At 43.0% G+C, this 23,873-nt stretch overlaps 1 protein-coding gene across 1 annotated transcript in view; it reads right to left on the reverse strand.

The window, feature by feature from the left end:
• The window catches only part of MCM3AP (minichromosome maintenance complex component 3 associated protein), a 556,273-nt gene that overhangs the window by 269,646 nt on the left and 262,754 nt on the right, over window positions 1-23,873 (reverse strand). Inside the window, 2 exon segments of the mRNA XM_033944925.1 lie at window positions 143-274; window positions 17,720-17,820. Coding sequence (XP_033800816.1) covers window positions 143-274; window positions 17,720-17,820 — 233 coding nt within the window.

Here is a 23,873-nt window from a genome sequence, read left to right on the forward strand (position 1 = left end):
AAACTACAAGATGCACATGAAATGTAATACTGTATTACTGCAAGCTATTCAATATTATCCTCATTTGTATATATGGAATGCTCTCTTTTCTTACCTAATTTCTCTTTTAAATGTATCATACATGATGCTTAGGAATGATTACCTGGCTTCTTCAATCTTCCATTTCTCCTCTTCAATCCTTTTTTTTTCCTGTATCATCTGCTCTGCAACCAAAGGTCTCAGAATTTCTGTAATAGTTGTGGCTAGAATTTCTTCACAGAAAGTGACTGAAACACTGCAAAAATCAAGAATGTTTTTCTTTCATATAAGCTACTGTATACATATCAGAATTTCTGTAATAGTTGTGGCTAGAATTTCTTCACAGAAAGTGACTGATACACTGGAAAAAATCAAGAAAACAAGATACTTACCTCTAGGAAGTGTTCTACAAGGAAAGCAGGCATATACAGTAAAAGTAACTTGGTTTGCAAGTGTTTTGCAAGACAAGCAAAACATTTGATTAAATTTTAACTTGATATACAAGCGACGTCTTGCAATACAAGTATGTACAGTATTTACACATCATAACTGAGTCCAATGGTTCGTCTCTTTCTGAAGCTGCAAGAGTGTAGTGACTGTTCTAAACGAGCAAAGTCTTGCAATATGAATACATACAGTATATACGTGTCACATCATCACAACTGAGCCAATGGTTCTTCTCTCTCTGACGCTGCAGGAGTGTATGAGCAAGGTCTTGCAATACAAGTACATATAGTATTTTGTATTAAAGATTTTGAGTTGTGGAATAAATCTTCTGAGTTTCCATTATTTCCTATGGGGAAATTAAATTTGATATACGAATGCTTTGGATTACAAGCATGCTTCTGGAACGAATTATGCTCACAAGCCAAAGTTTTACTGTATATATTCTCGCATCCACGGAGCCTGACAGACTACCAAGTGTAATGTCACTTTAAATCTCTGCCCAACATAACAGGACCCTTGGCTTAGAAAAAAAAAGCTATGAAGCAAAGGAAGAAGTGATGTCACCAACTAAAATGGGATGTTTCAACTTGTAGCTCTGTGCCCTCAGCAGATAATTACATCAGCATATCCCCTCCATTGACAACTCATACAGATTTATTTCACTTAAATAGGAAGTTGCAGAAATAATTATATTTTAATACTTGCTGCATGGTATTATGCTTTCTGGAGCTCCAGGTTCTATTAACTTGTCAAAATTTGCTTATCAACCTGGACTGCACAAACAACAAAATGGTACCTGCTTTAGCAGTTGATGAGATTGTAGCTGCCATGTTTACTGCTAACTAGTCCTAAAAATATATATAGAGAGGGACCTTGGGGTGATAGTGTCTGAAGATCTAAAAGTGAAAAAACAGTGCACCATGGCGGTGGCTGCTGCCAGAAGGATGATGGGCTGTATAAAGAGAGGGGTAACCAGTAGAAGAATGAAGGTGTTGATGTCCCTGTACAGGATGTTTGTAAGGCCCCACTTGGGAATATTGTGTTCAGTTTTGGAGACAGTATCTGGCGAAGGACACAAAAAGACTTGAAGCGGTCTGGCGGAAGGAGACGAAAATGATAGCAGGTTTGCGCCAAAAGACATATGAGGAGAGACTAGAAGCCCTGAATATGTATACCTTAGAGCAGACATGTCAAACTCTGGCCCGCGGGGGTAATTAAATTTGGCCATGTGAATTCCTTAATTTGGCCCGCGTTGGCCCATGAAAGAATACCCTCCTGCTTGCTCTCTTTGCTCAGCGACACAGAGGGAAGCAACCACCAGCTACCAGGTCAGAAACAGGAAAGGACCAGCCATGAGACAGCGAGGAGAAGCGCGCAACAGGGCGAGGACGAAGGGGAGGGGGAAATGGAGGCTCTGGGCTCAGGAAGAGCACTCCTTGCAACTGTACCTCCAGAGACACAGTTAGCGTGTGTCTCACTATTTCAGCTCTCACTGTGTCCTTAGATTCCAATACCGGCAGGGGCTGTTTGTCAATACCTCCAGCGGTAGCAGCAGCAATGGTGATGCCTGGTAGGCAGAGTCAGCAGTCTAAACAAGCTTCTCCTGGCCTGCTCCACTGGGGCTTTTCCTCTGCTGCGCTACTGATGACGCGGGAAGAGGGAGCACAGGCGGGTAGGCTGTTCATGCTGCTGCTGTTGTAGGAGGCCCGAATGTTGATGTCTCATGGGAGGGGAGTCATCAATCAGGAAGTGCTGCACAGTGGGATAAGAGGGCTGGAAGGCAGCTGCACAGGGGGATGGGAGGGAGAGAGGGCTGAAAGGCTGCTGCACAGGGGGATAGGAGGGCTGGAAGGCTGTTGCACAGGGGGATAGAAGGGCTGGAAGGCTGCTGCACAGGAGGATGGGAGGGATGTAAAGCTGCTGTACAGGTGGATAGGAGGGATGGAAAGCTACTGCACTTTGGGGGAGAGAGGAGAAAGGAAGAATTATTGAACATGGGGTGGAGGAGAGGGATAGATGCAACAAAGAAGTAGAAAGGGGTGAGGGAGAAATCTTGCATTTGGTGGAGGGGAGAGAGACATGCATGTAGAAGAGAGAGAAATGTTGAACATAGGGTGGAAGGCATGGAGAGTTGCATGGGGAGAAAGAAATGCTGCACATAATGGAGGGGAGGAAGGAAGAGATACTGAATGGAGGAGAATAGAGAGGTTTGGCCAAGGGTACAACGCAGGGAGAGAAAGAGAGACAATGGGGAAAGAAATGTTGGATATGGTAGTAGAAGGGAAGGTACAGAGATGGAACATGGATAGTGAGCATGGAGAAAGATGAAAAACATCAATTGGGCAGGAGACCCTGGTGAGCAAGTTAACAGACAGACAGACAACAAAAGGTAGAAAAAATAATTTTATTTCCTGTTTTCTGATTACACTATGTCACATTTGAAATGTGTATCCTGCCTGAGCTGGTGTTAGACAGCAAGCGTGAGCTAGGACCCATAAGAGAGAGGAAAAGTCTATTTTATTTATTTTGTTTACATCACAGAGCCGGTGTGGGGTTGGAGAGGTTGTAACTCTATACTTCTACTAAGACTAAGGGGTCCTTTTATTAAGGTGCGCATTTAGCACACGCTGAATTGGTTAGCATACCTTAATAAAAGGACACCTAAGTATCTTAATAAAAATTTTGGCCTGGGACTTAGCCTATGTTTTAGATTTCGGCCACTTATGTGATTGAGTTCGACACCCCTGCTTTAGAGGAAAGGAGGGACAGGGGAGATATGATTCAGATGTTCAAATACTTGAAAGGTATTAACATAGAACAAAATTTGAGGTTGAGGGGTGGTGGATCCCTGGAATGCGCTCCCGAGAGAGGTGGTGGAGATGAAAATGGTGATGGAGTTCAAAAAAGCATGTGATGAACACAGAGGATCTATAATTAGAAAATAATAGTAAATATTGAAGAACTAAGGCCAGTGCTGGGCAGACTTGCACGGTCTGTGTCTGTATATAGCCGTTTGGTGGAGGATAGGCTGGGGAGGGCTTCAATGGCTGGGATGGTGTAGATCAGGGGTGTCCAACCTGCAGACCTGTGAGGTATTTTGTGTGGCCCCATTCGAGGGCAATGCAGTGTTTTCCTTTGCCGCCCCCGGGTGTTTACATTCTTGCCAGCTCCTTCCTCCATCTTGCTGCAGTGTTCACTCAAAGCCGTGGGCAGCGGCTCCTACGTGTCTCCCGCGGCTGATCTGGAAGCCTTCTCTCTGACGTCGTGATGTCAGAGGGAACACTCCCGGGTCAGCCGCGGGAGGCACGTAGGAGCCGCTATCCACGGCATTGAGCGAACACTACAGCAAGATGGAGGGAGCCGGCAAGAAGGTAAACACCTGCGGCATAAAAGGGAGGGAGGGAGAAGGACATGTTGGGACTTGAGAGGGAGGGAGCACAAACAGGACAAATGAAGGAAGGAAGGAGGGGCATGAACTTAGGACATAGAATGAAGGGAAAGAGGGAGGGGAGCATGAGCCATAAGATGTAAGAATGGAGGGAGTGAGGGAAAGAGATGCTGAGCTGAGGGAGAGAATAGAAAGGGAGAATTGGGTGTCTGAGAGAGAGAACGAGATGGTGCACATGGGGAAATGAAGAAAGAGGAGAGAGGGGGGTGGAAGAGAGAATTATTGGACATGATGGTGGGAGAGGAGTGAGGTAGAGATGCATGGATGTTGATAGAAGGGGGAGAACATACTGAGCCGAGGAAGCTTCCTGGACTTTTTTTTTAAAGTACAGAGGGGGAGGGTATTATAAGAAGTGCTAGATCGGGCTTAGGGGGAGAGCCTATGGGGCCAGAAACAGAGGACAGAGAAAGATGGTGGGCAATGGTCTGAAGGGAGAGAGGTTGGACCTGGGGAGGTGTGGAAGAAGAGGGAAAGAGATACTTGAAGGGAGAACTGTTGGGAAGAGAAAGGGAGAAATAATGGCCCTGGGGAAGGGACGCAGGCAGGCAGGGGGAGAGATGGGATGGGGGACAGTTGGAAAGAGAAAGGGAGAGAAGTTGGATATGGGGATGGAAGGGAGGGAGAAATGTCATGCCTGTGGATGGAAGGCAGAGAGATGCAGCATATCTCTTTCCCCCCCCCCCCTCCATTTCATTGTTCAGCATCAAGGGGGGGAGGGAAGAAGAAAAAGAGAAAAAAGAGGGAGCAAAATGTTGGACCATGGAGATAGAGGAAGAGAGATGGACCTATAGGAGGGCAGGAGGGAAGAGAGCTGGGATTAAAAGATACTAGGAGATGGAAACAAAGGGACAGGGAGTTATAGCCTGACCAGAGGAGAGAGGTAGGGGAATTCTGAAAGTGGTGAGCCATGTGGATGAGGTCAAAAGGTAGATGACAAGATGAGTGAGAGAGCAGTGAGTACAGTGGTAGAAAAGTGGTAATGGGGAATAGATAGCAGGAAATAGGAGGCTGTGAAAGGAGTGAGATGGGAAATGGGAGAGCTAGGAACTGAGAGAAGATGGAGAATTGAGAGGTAGCTGAACATTTAAAAAGAAGAAGGGTGAGAAAGAAGGCAAGATTTGAGTGGACAGAGACAAAAGAGAAAGAAAAAGTTAAAGCTGAAAGAGAAAAATCAATATGTTGGAGACAGGCAAAAGAAGGAAATGGAATGAGAGAAGAGGAGAAAAAATGGACAGCAGACACTGGAAAGAGAATTAGTTGAAGATGGACAAAAAGCAGAAAGAGAAACTGGGACCAAGATGATGGAAAAACAAAACATCCAGACAACAAGGTAGAAAAAATTGTTTTATTTTCAATTTATTAACTGGAATATGTTAGCTTTGGGATATGTACATCACAATTATTTTTGTATTCAGTGGTGTAGTCATATACAGCTGATTTGGGGGAGGGACGGGATGGGCAACAAAGTTTCTCCATGCCTGAGTGCAATTTATAAATACTTGAGCTAGTGGGGATTCCCAAGCCCTGCCAACTGAAGACATCTTCCTCCAGTCTGGCAACACAAAATCTCCAAGCTTTGCAGCCAATGGCAATATCCTCAAGCTGCCACTGCTTTCATGCTTAAAAACCAATCAGTAAGGAATTCAAATCCCTAATTTACTCCCAAACAGGAACCCCTTTAACTGATGATTTAAATATCCAGAGAGTTTCTCACTTTTTATACTAGCTTTTACTCATATATATCTAAATCCATCCTACAGATCATTGAATATTTGGCTCAGGTGACCATTATCACTGCTATCTGATGTAGTTGTCCAACATTGTCACTACCTATTACAGTGGAGGAAATACTGACGGCTATTAAGAGTTTGCCCTAAGGCAAATTCCCTGGTATGGACAGCTATACGAATAAATTCTATAAATTGGCTCCTGATTGAAAGCAGGGTGAAATTCAAGATCATGTTGCTGACACACAAAATCATTCAACTTTCAGAATCGCAATACCTAGCAAACAGAATAGACAACCATAAACCAACTCGCGCCCTACTCTTGAGCCTAGAATACATCCTTCAGAGACTTCAAATACAAATGTGTCAGGAAAAGAATGTTCTCAGTGATGGCCCCAATGTGGTGGAACTCCTTTCCGAGGAAATTAAAACTAGAAAAGGACACTAGAAAGTTCAAGAAAGGAATAAAGACGATACTCTTCAAAGAACACTTTAGCAAATAAAGAAACAATTAGGGGAAATAGCACAGAACACGTTAGCAAATAAAGAAACACTTAGGGGGGGACTAGCAACATGGAAGAAACACTTGGAACTTGAAAGAGTAAACTCACAAATATATGATATACAGGAACTATAATATGATATACAGAAATTATAATAAGGAGAAATTAGGTTCTTACCTTAAAATTTTCTCTCTTTTAGACTCTCCAGATCGGTACAGTTCACTGATGGGTAACAGCTCACCATGACCAGTGGGTGGAGACTGAGACAAAATTTTGGCTCTGCTTCCCTCTAGTCCAGTGGTCTCAAACCCGCGGCCCACCAGGTACTATTTTGAGGCCCTCGGTATTATAAAGAATGATTCTTTATGGAACACTTGTGCCTTAAGTGTCCAGCGGTTGCGTTCTGGAACGTTGCCCGCCTCACTGCTGTAACCTCATGCAAACGCTTTCTTGCATCTGTAAGCGATTATCCTCTCCACTCCACCTCACAATCATGACAGACCCAGGAAAGCACTTGCTTGAGGTTACAGCAGTGAGGCGAGCAACGTTCCAGAACGTAAGGTAACCATTGGAGGCAGTGCAGCTTGTGCATGTGTCCGGTGCTGGAGGAAGTGAGAGCTGAAGGCGGTTGCAGACGCGACCACTGGACACTTAGGCCCTGATTCTGCAAACCACACATAAGCCCGAGAAGTGGAAAGCCTCCAGGACACCAAGAGAGTGGAGATCACTGTATCTGAATAACCTTTCTTACCTAGGTATTCCCTCTTAATAGTCTAAGAGACCCCGAACAGACTTGCTCGTCAACAATGTCTGGATCTGGTCTCCAGAACATTGATCGACCAAGACGCCTCCTCCAGAGACCAGCTGCCCTGAGCCGAGCGCCTGAGACACTGAGCTCTCCAATGGAGGAGACTGGCGTCCATGAGAAGCACTGTCCACTGGGGCTGATCCAGACTCACTCCTTGCACCAAATTGAAAGACTGTAGCCACCAACGGAGACTGCGACAAACGAGAGAGTCCAAATAATGCACTTGGGGCGACCACCGCTGAAGCAGAGCATGCTGACATGGGTGCATGTGAGCCCAGACCCACCGAACCATGTCCAGGGAAGCCATCATCAACCCCAAGACCTGGAGAAAAATCTGCCCCCTAGGACATCAGGAAGCCATCAGAAGATGAATCTGCAACTGCAACTTGACCACTCCAGCATCCGGCAGGAAAACCTTCCCCAAGCTGGTGTCGAAAACAACTCCAAAGTACTCCAGGCGCTGAGACGGAGCCAACTGGCTCTTGGACAGGTTGACTACCTATCCCAGTGACTGCAAGTACTCCACAACCCAAGTCATAACTCGGGAACTCTCCTGAAAAGACTTTGCTCGGATCAACCAGTTGTCCAGATAGGGGTGAACCAGAATGCCCTTCTTGCGCAAGGCTGTCGCCACAATCAGAATAATCTTGATGAACATCCACGGAGCTGTGGCCAGACTAAAAGGAAGTACACAAAACTGATACAGTTGTCCCAAGATCGCAAATCGAAGGAACCGCTGATTGGAGACGCAAATTGGAACATGCAAGTAGACTTCCGTCAGATCGAGAGAGGTCAGAAGGTACCCCGGCTGAACCGCTAGAATGACAGATTTCAGGGTCTCTATGCAAAAAGATGGAACTCACAAAGCCCTGTTGATCCCCTCCATATCCAAGATGGGCCGAAAAGTCCCCTCTTTCTCGAGCACCACGATGTAAATCGAATACTGGCCGGTGCCCCACTCCTGCGGAGGCATAGGCACTACCACTTTGAGATCTAGCAATCTTTGAAGCGCCTGGAGAAAGGCCCGCTTCTTCCATGTCACCTGACAAGGAGAAGCGAGAAAGTGATCTGACAAGGAGCAGGAAAACTCCAGAACATTACCATCCCGAATCACCTCAAGGACCCACTGATCCGTTGTGATCTTGGCCCACCCCTGGTAAAAGTCTTGTAACCGAGAACCCACCAGAACCAAGGGAGGCACCAGCAAGGAGACATTAGGCGGGGCGGGCAGCGGGGGAACCAGTGTATGAATCATCCCCAAACACACACACATGGGCCCCCAGCCCCCAGAAAGGACTGCATGCGCTGAAAGAAACGGCCCTGGGGAGACCCAAAAGCAAGAAAAGAAGCAGCCCCTCAACCAGGGCAATATCTGTGGAAATCACAGAAATGCCCCTGAACAATGCCACCCCACGCAGGTGGGCGGGCACAGTCTTCAGGAAGACAGGGCACCTTAAGAGTCCGTTAAGATCTAAACCAACTTGTCCAAATCCTCGCCAAACCAAAAAAGACCCCCGAAAGGGAAATTTCATCAGCTTAACCTTAGATGCCGTACCCACCTACCTATCCCGGAGCCACAAGGTATGATGGGCGGTAACCCCGAGAGCCATGGACTTGGCCAATGCCTGCAACAGGTCATATATGGCATCAGAGAGATAAGAAGCATCCATCTTACAAGGATCAGTCGTCAGACTCATGGTCATGCTTGGCTCACTGAAAATAAGCTCGAGCTACCAGACCGCAACATATTGCCACCTGGACCGCAAGGGCAGTGACATCAAAATTCTGCTTAAGGAGGGACTCTAACCTACGCTCCTCAGCCCCTCAAGGAGCACCGTATGCTGCTTTGCGATGACCGAGATCACCACGTCCACCACCAGCAACTTCAAGGTATCCCTATCACCCCTCTGGGATGGGATACAGGCAAGCCTCCGGCGCTTTCCATTGCATAAGCATAATATTCTGAATATCCTGATGCATAGGAAAAGATCAGAATGCTGAGCGGATCCCCTGAAGCAGAGGGTCCACCACAAGCGGGGGCTCCTTCAAGTTTTCCTCAAAATGCAACACTGAGACCTGAATAATAAGCTCCTGGAGCTCTTCCCGCTGAAAGATGCATACCACTGATGCATCCTCGCCAACTGATGGAACCGAAAAACCACAACCAGCAGCATCTGTCCGTCCAAAAGGATCCTGAGTTCCTCATCAAGAGAAACTGCTCCCCATAGTAAAAAATCTTTGTCCCAAGATACCCTCGGCTGCTTGGTCGAGAAAGGAGGAGACGGGGACGAAACCGGCGCACATGTAGAGGGAAACATCACCCCCCTCCTGGGGCGGAAGTAGGACTCCTGGCTGCCTGAAGATAAGCCTTACAAAAGGCGAAAACAAAATCAGGGGAAAAAACCTTGGCGGCCATATGGGACTCACTACCAAAGCAGAAGACTCAGCAGAAACCTGCCCCTGTCTCTCTAATACAGGGGGAAGGTCACCTGAAGCTGCAGACAAAATGGAGGTGTTTCCCGCCAAAATCGGAGCAAAACCCAACGGAACACATGCTCCCGAGGCCTGTAGCGGCTGAAAAATCTAAACCGTCCCAGCCGCTAAAGCAAGCAAACCGGCAGCAGCGGTAAGGGAGTCCCCAGCAGCATTGGCAGTAAGGGCAACCTTTTTTTCCTGACCATCGGCACTGGGGGAATCCCTGTGAGGGCAGCAAGGGAAGTCCATGCTTCCCTGCAGTCAGCTGATGGTGTACGAGGCACTCGCGAAGGGAATCCCTGGTTGCCGGTACCTGAAGCCGATAAGGATTCCCCTTTGCAGCGGCCGACACACTGTGAGCATAGACCAGTCAATGAACTGAAGGCTCCCTTCAGACCGGCACTATCTCAGGATTTTTTTTTTCAGTCTGAACAGACTCCACTGGCTCTCCTAAGCCATATGCCTTGCCAGTATCTGTGGCAAGGCTTTCAGCTGAGGCACCTCAAGAAAAATTTGGGGGAGGGGGAGGGATTCAGCTCATGACCCGGCGAGTGTGACACCCTCGAAAGTGTCACCCCAAGCTCAGTCTGCCACCAAACGGGGACAAGAAGGCCACTAAACAACTTCCAACAGGCCTACATTAAAAAAATAAGGAAAGACTGGCACAGCTTACCACACCTGCTGAGACTGAGAACAGACTTGTTAGACTAAAGGGAAGCACAGCTATTAGTATTACAGCCAAAATTTTGTCTCAGTCTCCATCTGCTGGTCATGGTAAGCTATTACCCATCCGTACCGGTCTGGAGAAATGCTAAAGAATATTATATGTACATAGATGGTATAAATAGGTAAGATATACATATATTTAACTCATGTATTAACACCATTACTGAAGCTCATGCAAACTACTCTGAATTGACTCCCCAGTCATTAGTAACGGTATAGAAGCTTCCAATAAACAAACATAAATGTTTTAAGAAATATTTGACTCCACAGCTAACCAAAGTGTTTAACTCTATTCAAGCAGAAACTGAGCTTCCATACTCTTAGAAATTGGCAGCAGTTATAATCTTACCTAAACCAGGTAAAGCCCCTAGTAGTTGTAGCTCATACCACCCAATTTCTTTACCACTATTATTGTTAATTATTTCTATAGCGCTACTAGACGTATGCAGCGCTGTACAGTCACAAAGAAGACAGTCCCTGCTCGAAAGAGCTTACAATCTAAACACACAAGACAGACAAACAGGATGTCATGGATACAGTTAAGGCAGCGGTCTCAAACAAGCGGCCCGTTGGCTGCATGTGGCTCTCCAAGTTTTATTTGCGGCCTGTGGTCTGGACACGATCATTCTCTTCGTTTTGGAGCAGCAGCGTGTCTGGCCGGCTTGTTCTGTTCAAAGCTGCGGGTTGACGGCTCCTTGCGCTATCCACGGAAGAGCCGGCCAGACGCTGCTGCTCCAGTTGCGTACCAAGGGGGGGTGGTCCACTGTTCTCCCTAGAGTGCGGCTCGTGGCTCGTCTAGAGCAGTGGTGCCCAACCTGCTTCCCTTCCCTTCTCACCGCTGCCATCTGTGAACAGGACGGCACCGTGTTCTTTGATCTCCCTGCTTCTCTTCCGCCCGACGTCAATTCTGACGTCGAGAGGACGTTCTGGCTAGCCAATCGCTGCCTGGCTGCCTGGAACGTCCTTTCCGACGTTAGAATTGGCCCCGTGGAGAAGAGAAGCAGGGAGATCTCGGCCTGTTCCCGATGGTTGCGGCAGCAGCAGCAGCCTATTCCCCGGCGGCGGTGGCATGGGGAGGGCAGGAAGGAAGAAAGAAAGAAGGGGGGGCAGGGAGCCAGAAACAAAGCAAAAAATGGGACACAGAATCAGAGAAAGACAGACATAGAGAAAGAAAGAAAAAGTTGGGGGAGGGAATGAGGTCTGGAGGAGAGGAAGCATACAGGAGGCTGAAAGAAGGGAAGAAATATTGGATGCACAGTCAGAAGAATAAAGTGCAACCAGAGACTGATGAAATTACCAAACAAAGTTAGGAAAATGATTTTATTTTCAATTTAGTGATTGAAATGTGCCTGTTTTGAGAAAGAAAAGATATTAAACTTTAAATGTGAGTGCTGCAGAAAAAATAGAGTACTTGGAGGGCCGCAGAAAAAATAGTTAATGTATTTATAGGTAAAACTCTTTATAGTTTATATATCTTTCCTTTTAGCTGTTAAAGGAAAGTTTTATAAACTATAAAGAGTTTAACCTCATGCAAAATTGTCATTTCTTTAATAAGACATTAACTATTTTTTCTGTGGTCCTTCAAGTACCTACAAATCCAAAATGTGGCCCCGCAAAGGGTTTGAGTTTGAGACCACTGAGTTAAGGGGAACGGTTAATCTGCTGGCTGGGTTGGTGGGCAGTGCGGTTATGGATTGAAGGATATATTTAAAAAATGGATTTTCAGTCTGTTTTAAACAAGGTAAGGGAAGAGGCTTGGCGGACAAACTCAGGTAATTTATTCCAGGCATAGGTGGCAATTAGATGAAAGGAACAAAGTCTGGAATTGGCAGTGGAGAAGATGGGTACAGCTATGAGCAGCTTATCTGAGGAATGGAGTTCTCTGGGAGGTGTATAAGGAGAGAGAAGAGAGGAGAGATATTGAGGTGCAGCAGAATGAACACACTTGTAGGTCAGCAATAGGAGCTTGAACTGTATGCGAACGTGGATAGGGAGCCAGTGAAGTGATTTAAGGAGAGGGGTGACATGAGTGTAGCAAGGTTGGTAGATGAGTCGTGCAGTGGAGTTTTGCACAAATTGCTGGGGGGAAAGTTTTGATAACATACGTGTCCTGTTAGACCCAGTCGAGTCAACCATCCTCGATTCATTCACTAGATGTAGAAAAGGCATTTGGCCGGGTCTCTTGACCATTTATGTTTGCAATTTTGCAGCAACTGGGGATACAGGGTAAATTTCTCTATTGGATCCAATCTTTTTATAAGTCCTCCTTGTCAAGTCTAAAAATGAATGGACTGATAGTTTTGAACTACATAGAGGTATATAACAGGGATGTGCATTGTCTCCACTTTATTTGCTTTATCAGTGGAGCTTCTGGCACAACAAGGGTATACATTAACAATGTCAAACCCTGTAGAATCACTGGCCGCTGTCAGACATACTGCAAAGGTTCATAGTAGTATCAGGCTTTTAAATCAATATGACCAAACTGGAAATATTGAAACTTAATGTACCATCTGAGGTGATGTCACAGCTACAACACAGGGATTTCCATTTAAATGGACAACATGTAGGGGTTTATATATTTAAGACACCTGCAGATTTATTTCATTTGCATTTACCTCCACTGTTTACAGTGCAGTGTGAGGCCTTGTTGCAAGGAGTTGAACAGCATTGCAGGCTTAATCCTGACTATCTTAAGAAAACATTGAATGCATGAGTGATTGGAATGACGTTGGTAGATGACTACACCAAAGTGTACAAGATGTGATCAAACAATATGGTGAATGTTTAAATTTTAAAAATTTTATTACAGTAATAGACATGTGGAAGGGCAGAATCAAAAAAATTTCTAAGTCCGTTTTGGTCCTAGTGCTAGTCACCCAAAGTTAGCAGTATCCAAAGTTCACTCTCGAAAAATACATCTAAAGTATACTTTAAAAAAAAAAAAAAAAATCTACTTCTATGTCTAGCTGTTTGATCATACAGACCATTAGTACATCCATCTTTATACTACATTCTTGTCCAAAAAAAAAAAAAAAAAAATCGCCCAAGTCCAAAATGCCTAGAACAAGATCTTTTGGACGTGGGAGGGGCCAGCAAAGTGGTACACTGGCCACCACACATGGCAACAGAGTAGTGGGGCACCTTACAGGGCACTGCTGTGAACTTAACAAAAACATCTCACAACTCCCTTGCAGGTCATGGTGAGTCCCCCCAAAAACTACTATACCCACCTGTCTATAACTCCATTAGCCCTTATGACTGCAGGTGCCACCTATATGGCAGTACAGTAGAATTTTGATGGACTCACATTTTCCACCATGAATGCAGTGATTAGAATGGCTTATGGGACTGGATCCTCCACTCTATGGTTCACTAGCTCACCCCCAGACTACTTATGCCACCTCTGTGCAGCTCTACTGTACTTTCCTATGCCAGGTACTAATGTTCTGGAGGCAGGTATATATGGTTTTCATCCAATTTTTATGGTAGTGAGGTCAGTGATCACTGGGGAAGTGTATGGGGGTCTGTACTTTGTGTCTACAGTAGTTATCTGGTCACCTTGGATATCTTCTGGGCACTTAGACCTGTTTTTAGATCGCCTAAGTCACAACGTATAAGTTCCATCGAGGCAGCCTTGTAAAACTTTCGATTATCCCTGTAAAATGACTAATTCTAGGTCGGCCCACATCCCGCCCTAACCACTCCTCCAAAAATGCCCCTTTCTGCTCTGGGCGCACAGTGGGATTCAGAGGCCTAAAAAGTCTCTGGATACGTCTAAAAACACATTTCAATTATCGGCACTTGGACGACCTGTCTTTTTGATCTTTCAAGTGCCAATTTGGGAGAGTTTTTAGACATATTTCTGTATTGCTATTAATGCCCCTCAAAATAGTCTCACTCATTTTGAACACACTTATCCCATTGTTCTTGCCACTTTCTGAAGCAGTTCTGGAAGTCCTTTTACATGAGTATCTTTGTTGCACTGTTGTGGCTGACTCGATTTCAAAACGGTTTACCTTTCATGGGAAGAGCCAGAAGTCGCACAGTGCTAGATCCAGTGAATAAGGTGGATGAGGACACAATGTAATGTTTTTATTTGACAGAAATTGCTGTACCAGAAGCAATGTGTGACATGGAACACTGGTCATAATGGAGAATGAAACTGATGGTCCATTTCTCAGGTTTTTTCATACTCAAATCTGTTGTTACAATATTTTGAGCGGAACCATAAAAGATCCTCAGAAATTGTGTTAATAGTCAATTGCCTGTTTGACTGAATCATTTTGCTTACTCTTTCAACATTCTCTTGGGTTTTTGATGTTGGAAGATGTCCCAATTTCTCCTCGTCTTCAACAGATTTAGAACCATTACGAGATCACTTGAACCACTTGTAAACTGTCTTCATGGTCACTGTAGCATCACCATAAACTAATTTTAACATTTTGTATGTTTCTTTAGCACTTTTTTGCATTTTGAAACAAAATTTCATGTTAATGTATTGTTCGTGAACCATGATTTATGCCACACTTTAAAACACAACCGTAGCTCACTGCACCAAACAATGAAACTTGTCACACACTGCTACAATGTTGGATGAGTCACTTCCCGTATTGAAAATCCCTGCCTTTCCATTTGATGACGCTTGGCAACAGCATTCACCATATTTTATGAACACACCTCCAATGATGGAACTTCCACTTTTGGCAGAGGCAGGCCAGCCTAGCAAAGGTCCTGAGGCTAAACTAACACTAGCAGCAGTTGTGTGGGTAAGTTAAAAGCACACAGTGAGCTGACATTGCTAGTCGAATGAGGGGGGGGGGGGAGAGAAGTCGATGAGAGAAGACAGCACTATATACCCTGACAGTGGTGTTTGTATCCCCTAGGATACGTGTATCGCATGTTGAGAACCTCTGCTGTAGGAGACAAACAACTGAACTGATCGCAATCTGAGCTGCTTGCAATTATGATTCCTTGATTAACCAGTTACCTAGGACAACAAGGAATCTCAACCTTTGAAAAGTTGTTGCAACTACCACTAAGCACTTTATGAAAACATGAGGAGCAGAGGTGAGATCAAATGGCAACACTTTACTTTGGAAGTGCCGAGACTGTTACTTTCTGTGAGCAGTTAGGATGGATAAGAGTGAAGCCAATCTCCCTTCTCAAGCAGCAGTAGAAGGGTTCCCAGACAGACCATGCAAAACTTCTCCTTCATCAGGTATTGTTTAGACCAGTGTCTCTCAAACTGTGCGCCATGGCACCGTGGTGTGCTCCAAAGAGATTCCAGGTATGCCACAAGTGATTCCAGAATTTTACCTTTTTTAAAATAATTCTCTTTATAAGTATACACCAGATGACATGTACGTCGCATACGCAAGAGTCTGTCAGTGTTATGAGCACATGTGTGCTTAAGGATATAACTGTCCAGACAAGCATCATTCTTTGATGTGATTGGTCCTTGAAAACGAACAGCAAGTAATTTTATTTTTAATTTTTATATAGTAGCTATCCTAACTTGAGCAACAAAGCAATCAAGGCTTTGTTACCGTTTGGATCTTCTTATCTTTGCGAACTTGGATTTTCCGCTCTGTAAAAGAAAGAGAACAACTGCATATGGTGGATGATGAAATGCATGTTTGCTTGTTGACTATTGAGCCGCATTTAAGTTAATTTGCACTCAAAAACAAGCACATTCATTCCATTGATTAGCAATTCTAGTCTATCTACTTTAGTTTCACATAGCTTAAAGAACTTTAAATAAATAACACTCAAATTTAATTTTTTGTTGGGTTTGCAATTTAATAATTCCAATTATAATGTGCCACAAAAAAAACATTTGTTCCGTTTAGTATACCGGAGATAAAAAGTTTGAGAGATACTGGTTTAGACCTTGGAGGTTGAGAACGGGCCGAATTCCTCCGGTTTTCTTTGGTATTAGGAAATACTTTGAGTGGGATCCTTGCCCTCTCTTTTGAACAGGTTCTATTGCCTTTTGCTGGAGAAGGATTGAAAGTTCCTGGTGAAGGAGGGTCTTCTGCAGGAAGCTGAAAAGAGACTCTTGATGGGTGATTGGGAGGTTTAGTGAGTCAATGTAAGACATACCCCTAAGAAATTACTTAAATACATACAGAGATTTGTGGTTAAGAGAAACATTGATGGGAAAGCAGTAATCTGCCCCCAACAAAAGGTAGGTTGATGCTGGTTATGCTCTCTAGGAAAGTGTCAAAAAGAACTCCTCTTGTTTTGACTGGGACTCAGCCTGTTATTTCTGAGGATTTTGGTGCTTTTAACAAGGATGGTGAAAAGCTGATGCAGTGGATTGGTTAAAACAATGCCTAGAGCAGGGGTCTCATAGTCCCTCCTTGAGGGCCGCAATCCAGTCGGGTTTTCAGGATTTCCCCAATGAATATGCATGAGATCTATGTGCATGCACTGCTTTCAATGCATATTCATTGAGGAAATCTTGAAAACCCAACTGGATTGCGGCCCTCAAGGAGGGACTTTGAGATCCCTGGCCTAGAGGCATATTTTCAAAGTACTTAATGTTGATACCAATGCCGGTGCTGAAGTAGACTGCGTGTTGGGACTGGAAATCTGCCACCATGCTTGATGTAGATGCAGATCCAAAATGTTTATCACTCCAGATTCTACAGGCTTTAAGTGATCTCTTTTGCATACACAAGCAGAGATCACAACAGAAGTCCTAATACTGATGACCCAGGCAATGAACATACCAATTATGAGGGTCAAGCCTGAAATGGTCCCATTGCACTGAACACATTTTTTAAAGCCACTCGGCACCCTCTTTGTTATGGAAGGAAAAATGGCCGATGTGAACTCAAAGGGCTTGATGGCTTGGGGAGCTTAAGGTATACCGGATATCATCTCCCTGGGGCCAAGAAAAGGCTCAAAGTGGCCCGAAGGCCAAAAAAGACAAAATTGTTCAAATCTAACCAAACCTGAGAAAAAGAAAGGAAACAAGAAGTGTGAAGAAACAAAACAAAAAAAAGTACTGAAAAGGCACAAAATATCAAAAGTTTGACATGCTAAGAAAACCTGAATACACAGTTTCTTGGTTTTGCAGAAAACTAAAGACTGAGGTCCCACACATTGACATTGGACGAGAAGGCACCTGTATGTGTGCGGTGGGGCACTGCCTCAAGGATTTAAAGTAACAGTACACTTAACAGTTTCCACACACCAGGTTCCATGGATGACATCACCCACATGTGAGAATATAAAGCCTGCTTGTCCTCAGAGAACATTATTTCCTATAAACTAATATATACCTATCAGAGTATTTATAAAAATATCCACACTGCCCTGCTATCTTGTTGAAAATCACAGAATCTAGGTCCTATCCTCGTTCAACCCCTTCTTTAGTCTAGGCATAATCATAGCATTTGAATCCTGTTTTCATGCTTTAGGACATGATAGCACTCATTCTGAGCAAGATCCCAGCACTTATTTTCCCCTCACAATCTAAATTAAATTACTATTTCTTAGCAAGATCAACTCTCTGGCAAGTATTTAAAGCAAAACCTTTTCTCATATTCAGTTGTACCTTATAGCAGCTAAGGTATAAGCTACCCCAGCGTTGCTGATCTCTCCACATTGCTCCTTTAAAGTTTCCTGTAGGAGCTCATCCACCATTGCATTAATATCCTGCAATAATAATGGAAAAATAAGATGGAGGGGGACAGTTTACTTATCAGAAACATTATTAATAATACAGAATTCATCTGTCACAGAGACCAGGGTCATGTTTTAAATACATGCCTGTTTTATTGTACCCAAACTTGGGGTGAATTCAATTCATAGAATATATCCCAAATAACAAACTTATTGTTTGTTTCTAACATGATAAACAATTCTTCCGCAGTTTACATCATACAATTGATTAAAAATAAATTTAATCTCCAATATAAGTATCCTAAAACAACAGCATAGAAAGAGAAAGTGAAAGCAGACAAAACCCATATGATCATAAAGACCATATATCCTTATCATTAAGCACCTAATACAACATTATGATGATAAAATCTAGAGGTTACAGTAATGGGATGAGCACCAGGAAATCCAAGGTTTCTAATCCCACTTCTTTCATGAAAATGCATATTTGTATGCCTAAACCTATGTGTGCTTTCTTTGTGTATGTGATCAAGAAAGATATGATGAAAAGACAGTCTGAAAGGTTCAATTCCTTAAACACTATGGGCCAAATTCATTAAAGATAGTGACTCAATCGCTGTTGACCGATTCTCTAGCCGATGCGATCAAGTTGGAGCAGAGTCCTGACAGTAATGACAGGAGAAGCAGCCTCTTGCCACTGCTATCAAGGCTTCTGTCGGGAGACTTTTTTTTTTTTTTAATGGAACAGATATTTTGCATGTATTACACACACAAAATATCTGCCCAATTAAAAAAAAAAAAAAAATGAAAAAAAAAGCCTCCTGACAGCACCCCCTCCCTCCCCCCCAAAATGGCAGGAGGGATGCCCACTCCCTCCTGCCACCAGGTGTCCCGCTCTTAAATATGGCAGGAAGGATGCCTACTTCCTCCTGCCAAAGGCCCACTCCCCCCGATGAACTTATATCAGGAGGGATGCCCACTCCCTCCTGCCGTCAGGCCACCCACGGTCAGGCCAGGTTGGTTGGTCATTCCCTCCTCCTCCCCCCAGTACCTTTAAGTTGGGAGCAGGAGGGGTGCTCAGTCCCTCCTGCTCCCAACTTAAAGGTACGAGGGTAGGGGGCATCCGGTGGCAGGAGGGAGTGGGCATCCCTCCTGCCATTTTTTCAGCGCGGTGGGTGGTATTCGTCGGGAGGGTGTTCGTCGGAATGGCGGGTTGTTCAGCTGGCAGGCGGGGGAGGAGGGGGCCAATGGTAAGAGGGACCGGGCATACTTCCTGCTTTATTTTTCAGTGTGGTAGGAGGAGCACTGGGTGGCAGTGGGCATCCCTCCTTCCATTTGTGGGTCGTCACGTGCCGGGGGGGAGGTTTTTTTACAGGTCTTCCTGTTTTTCATTAATTTCTTTTTTTTATGGGGCAAATATTTTGCATGTGTAATACATGTAAAATATCTGTGTCATGGAAAAAAAATGAAAAAAAAAAAAAAAAATACAGGCAGACCTGTCAAAAAACCAGCAGACCTCTCGGTCTACAGAAGTCAGATTTTAGGATTGTAAAATCTTTTTTTTTTTTTTTTTTTTAAGTTCATTAATTTTATTGAATATTATAAGTAATATACAGAAAGCAGTTCAAATACATAAAAATTGAATAAGAAATAGTGATGTAGAAACAAAAGAAACCATAATTGCTGTTATTTGCAAATTGTAGATTAGTAAGAAGAATTCAGAGTATTTGAAACTGCTAAGAAAAGAAATAGAAAGGATAGAAAAGCAGAGATGAATTGAAATAAAAAAGAAAAAAGAGAGATAAAGAAAGAGAGAGAGAAAGAGAGAGAGGCAGAAGTGTCTACAAGGCAGAATGAACATATGAATCTAAGAATGACCAAGGTGATTTATTTCGCACCAAATTTGTAGATAAACGAGATATCGTGTTCTTTTCATATGCATATGATTCGAATTTGTGGTACATGCTCAATGAGTTCCACCAAAAGGTGTAGTCTAGTAGTGTGGGTGACTTCCAATTTTTCAAAATGTGCATAAGAGCTGTCACAATCATGGTGTCAATAAGTTTAGGAGGACAGTTTGATAGTGCGAAACAAGGGTGTTGAGAACGAAGGATTATAATGTCTATGGAAATAGCTTCTGAACATTTGGTAATAGATTTTATGGTGTCCCAGATACGAATCCAAAAGGAATGAACCATAGTGCAGTGAAGAAGCATGTGATCAAGAGTTCCAGGCTCTTTCAAACAGTTCCAACATGTAGGGTCTTGTTTCAGTTTCGCTTTCCACATTCGAAATGGAGTCCATACTACATTCCACATAACAAAGAACATTGATTGCGAAACTCTTGAGGATAATAGAGGACGATTTGTAGATGACCAGAAGAGTTCCCAATCTATTTCAGAAAGCGTGGTCTTTAGGATAGAGCCCCAATGGTTCATGGATTGAGGTGTAAAGGTGAAGGTGTGATCTCTTAAGATGCTATAAAAAAGAGATATCGCCCTACCTTTCAGTAAAGCCAAAGTAGACCAGTGACGAATAGTTTGTTGAGAGGTCATAAAGTCAGGGCGCATTTGCACATTAGCTAGTATTTCAGTAAGCGTAAGCCATTGGGGATATATAGAGGATGGGAGTGAGTTTACAGAACAAAAAGTATCAAATGGGATAAATGAAGTGGAGGAGATCAATTGATGAACAAACCACACCCCTGCCCGTTGCCACCTCTTCCATGAAAGGGATCTACCCTTATTTTGAATTTTAGAATTATTCCAAAGGGACATAAGTGGGCCTTCAGCAACAGAGATCTCAGCCGTTGCATCTAATAGTTGAAAAGCATGTTGCGTTGCACTCAACAAAGAATATTTTCTCAAGTGTCTAGGTATCGACACTGTAAGGAAGCAAGAGATGTGTAGTGGTGCACATAAAAAGCATTCCATTTCAAACCATGCTGGTTTATCCTGTGGATATGAGTCAACAATCCAGTGAGCTCCGTATTTGGCTAAGGAGGCGATGTAGTAATAATAAAAATCAGGTAAATTTAAGCCCCCATTAATCTTAGAGGCCTTCAGCTTGGCGAGAGCAATACGAGGTTTTTTCTTGTTCCAAATAAATTCAGTAATTTTAATATTAAGCCAATGAAAGAGTGATTTATGGCAGAGAAGGGGAAGCATAGATAGAGTATAATTAATTTGTGGGGCTAAGGTCATTTTAATAGAGGCTATTCTACCCCACCAGGACAAATAAAGCGGGGACCAACGAGATGTAGTACTTGAAACTAAGTTTTTGATTTTAGATATATTGAGATCCTGAGCAAGTAATGGGTCTTTATGTATTAAAATCCCCAAATATTTTACAGCTCCCTGTGACCATGGAAAAGGAAAATGAGCTAGATCTGAGGAGGAAATGTGATCATTTAGAGGAAAAATCTCTGATTTCTCCCAATTAACAGAATATCCAGATATTTGAGAGTATTGAGATACTATGTGGATAAAATGAGGTAAAGAGATAAGAGGATCTTTGAGAAAGAGAAGAACATCGTCAGCGTAAGCTGCTAGTTTAATCTCTCGATTGGACGAGGGAATACCTTTAATTAAGGAACATTGTCTGATAGATGTCAATAGAGGTTCCAATGCTAAATCAAATAATAATGGTGAAAGGGGACAGCCTTGACGGGTACCTCTATGGAGGGAAAATCTATTAGAGAGAGAGTTGTTAATCAAGATACGAGCCGTGGGTTGTCTGTATAATGTTTCTATCCAGTTTGTAAAGAAAGAACCAAAGTTGTACCATTTCAGTACTCGGAATAAGAAAGGCCACTCCACTCGGTCAAAGGCCTTCTCGGCATCAATGGCTAGACCAATCACAGGGTCCGACATTGATTTGGCGTGAGCATTGATATGATGAAATAAACGAAGATTATCCCCAATGTATCTATATTTGATGAATCCAGTTTGATCTCCATGTACGAGAGTTGGGATCACTGTGGTGAGTCTTAGTGCAAGTAATTTAGCCATAATTTTGTAGTCCAAATTAAGAAGAGAGATAGGACGAAAATTTTTAACCAGAGTAGCATCTTTGTCTGGCTTGGGAATAACTACAATCGTGGCCTCAGCGAAATTAAATTGTTTGTCCGGAGTGGAGTGAAGGAAATCATAATATGCAAGGAGTTGAGGAGTCAATAGGGTTCGAAAGCATTTGAAAAACTCATTTGTAAAGCCATCCGGGCCAGGAGCTTTCCCAGTGGGTAGAGAGGTTATAGCATTTTCAATCTCAGATATAGTTATAGGAGCATCCAGTTTTGCTTTAATAGATTCCGATATAGTTGGATGAGCTAGTGAGGATAGAAATGAATCTAAATCCCATTTCAGAGGCTGAAAAATCAGATTGATATAGGATAGTATAAAATTTTTCAAATTGGGAAGAAATCTGAGATCTGGTTCTGACTAATTGTCCTGATGAATCTTGAACAGCTGAGATGTGCAAGCGTTTTGATTTAGTTTTGAGATATCTAGCCAAAGGGCGACCCATAAGATTATCTCCCATATAGTGACCAGAGTTGGAAATGAAAATGTCACGACGGGCCGTACATGAGACTAGAGTATTGTATTCATATTTTAAGTTTTGAATACGTTGGAGCATGGATTGATCTTGTAGATGGTTGGACATATGTTGTAGTTCTAAATTTTTAATAGAGGTTTCCAGTTCTTTTTCTTTTTGGATGGATTGTTTTTTTTTCCAGGAAGCAAGTTTGATCAATTCACCTCTGAGAGAAGCTTTGTAAGCTTCCCAAATAATAGAAGGACAAATTTCTGGATCTTTGGTGTTGATTTCAAAAAATTCCGTAGTAAAAGATTTGATTTTTTCTACTATTACCTCATCTAAAAGCAGGGTATTGTTAAGTCGCCAAGAGGGAGATTATTTACGTGGGGCAGAAATAGATAAATGTAATGAAATAGCTGCATGATCCGTAAGAGTTATTGGGTGTATGAAAGTATTTGTCACGTCTTGAATGAGAGAGGAGGAGAGAAGGAAGAAATCAATTCTCGAGTAGGTATTATGTGGTGGTGAAAAGTGTGAATATTCTCTACCTTTGGGATACAGTAAACGCCATGGATCTACAAGAGAAAAGGCTTCTTTTAAAGCATATAGAGCTGCAAAAGATTTAGATTTTGAGGGTTTGCAAGAGGATGATCGATCTATATAGATATCTTGAATTTGATTAAAATCTCCGCCCAATATTCGAGAACAAGAGTCATATTCAACTAACGCCAGCTGAAGATCTTTGAAAAAATCCGGATGATCCAAAACAGGAGCGTAAATATTAAGGAACACAAAATCCACAGAGTGCAACGCAGCATGTACCAGACACCACCTTCCATCGGAGTCTGTTTTAACAGAGTGGATGATAGGGGATAGTTTATCACTGAAAAGTATTGATATTCCATTTTTCTTTCTCTGAGTCGCAGGGGAATACAAATGAGTGGAATATCCCTTCAAATCAAATTTAGAAGCGGCAGCAGGTGGGAGATGGGTTTCCTGTAAATAGATCACATCGGGATGTTTATTTAACATGTAATTAGTTATCTTCTTCCTTTTAATAGGATGATTCAAACCATTCACATTAAAAGAGATGATATGTAAATCAGCCATAGTCTATTGTATACGATGGTAAGACATAGTAATCATCACCTTTATAAGGAAACAACAAATAGTAAAACCAGGATACCAGGTAGACACTACTGCCAGAAGGAATAAAAAGAAAGAAAGAAAGCATAAGAATAAGAGCAAGTATACTATTAGTGACAGCATATTGTAAGGTCAGAAAATAGAGAGACCTTACTATTATGTATAAGATAGTACAGTTTAAGGGTGCTCCTGTGAGCATGGAGAAACAACTCATATAGAACAACTTACTTAACTCCACACCCATTCAATTTAAGAAATTTAAAAGTGGTATGCTTATTCACAAAAACAATGAATTATATATTCATACAGGTTATAACAAGAGAGAACACAAAGGCAAATTGTGTTATCAAAAGTTCAGCGTATCAGTGCATTTTCAAAGAGTCCAGGAATGCAGCCAGCTCCTC

This window comes from Geotrypetes seraphini, chromosome 5 (genome assembly GCF_902459505.1).
Source record: "Geotrypetes seraphini chromosome 5, aGeoSer1.1, whole genome shotgun sequence".
NCBI classification, from domain to species: domain Eukaryota; kingdom Metazoa; phylum Chordata; class Amphibia; order Gymnophiona; family Dermophiidae; genus Geotrypetes; species Geotrypetes seraphini.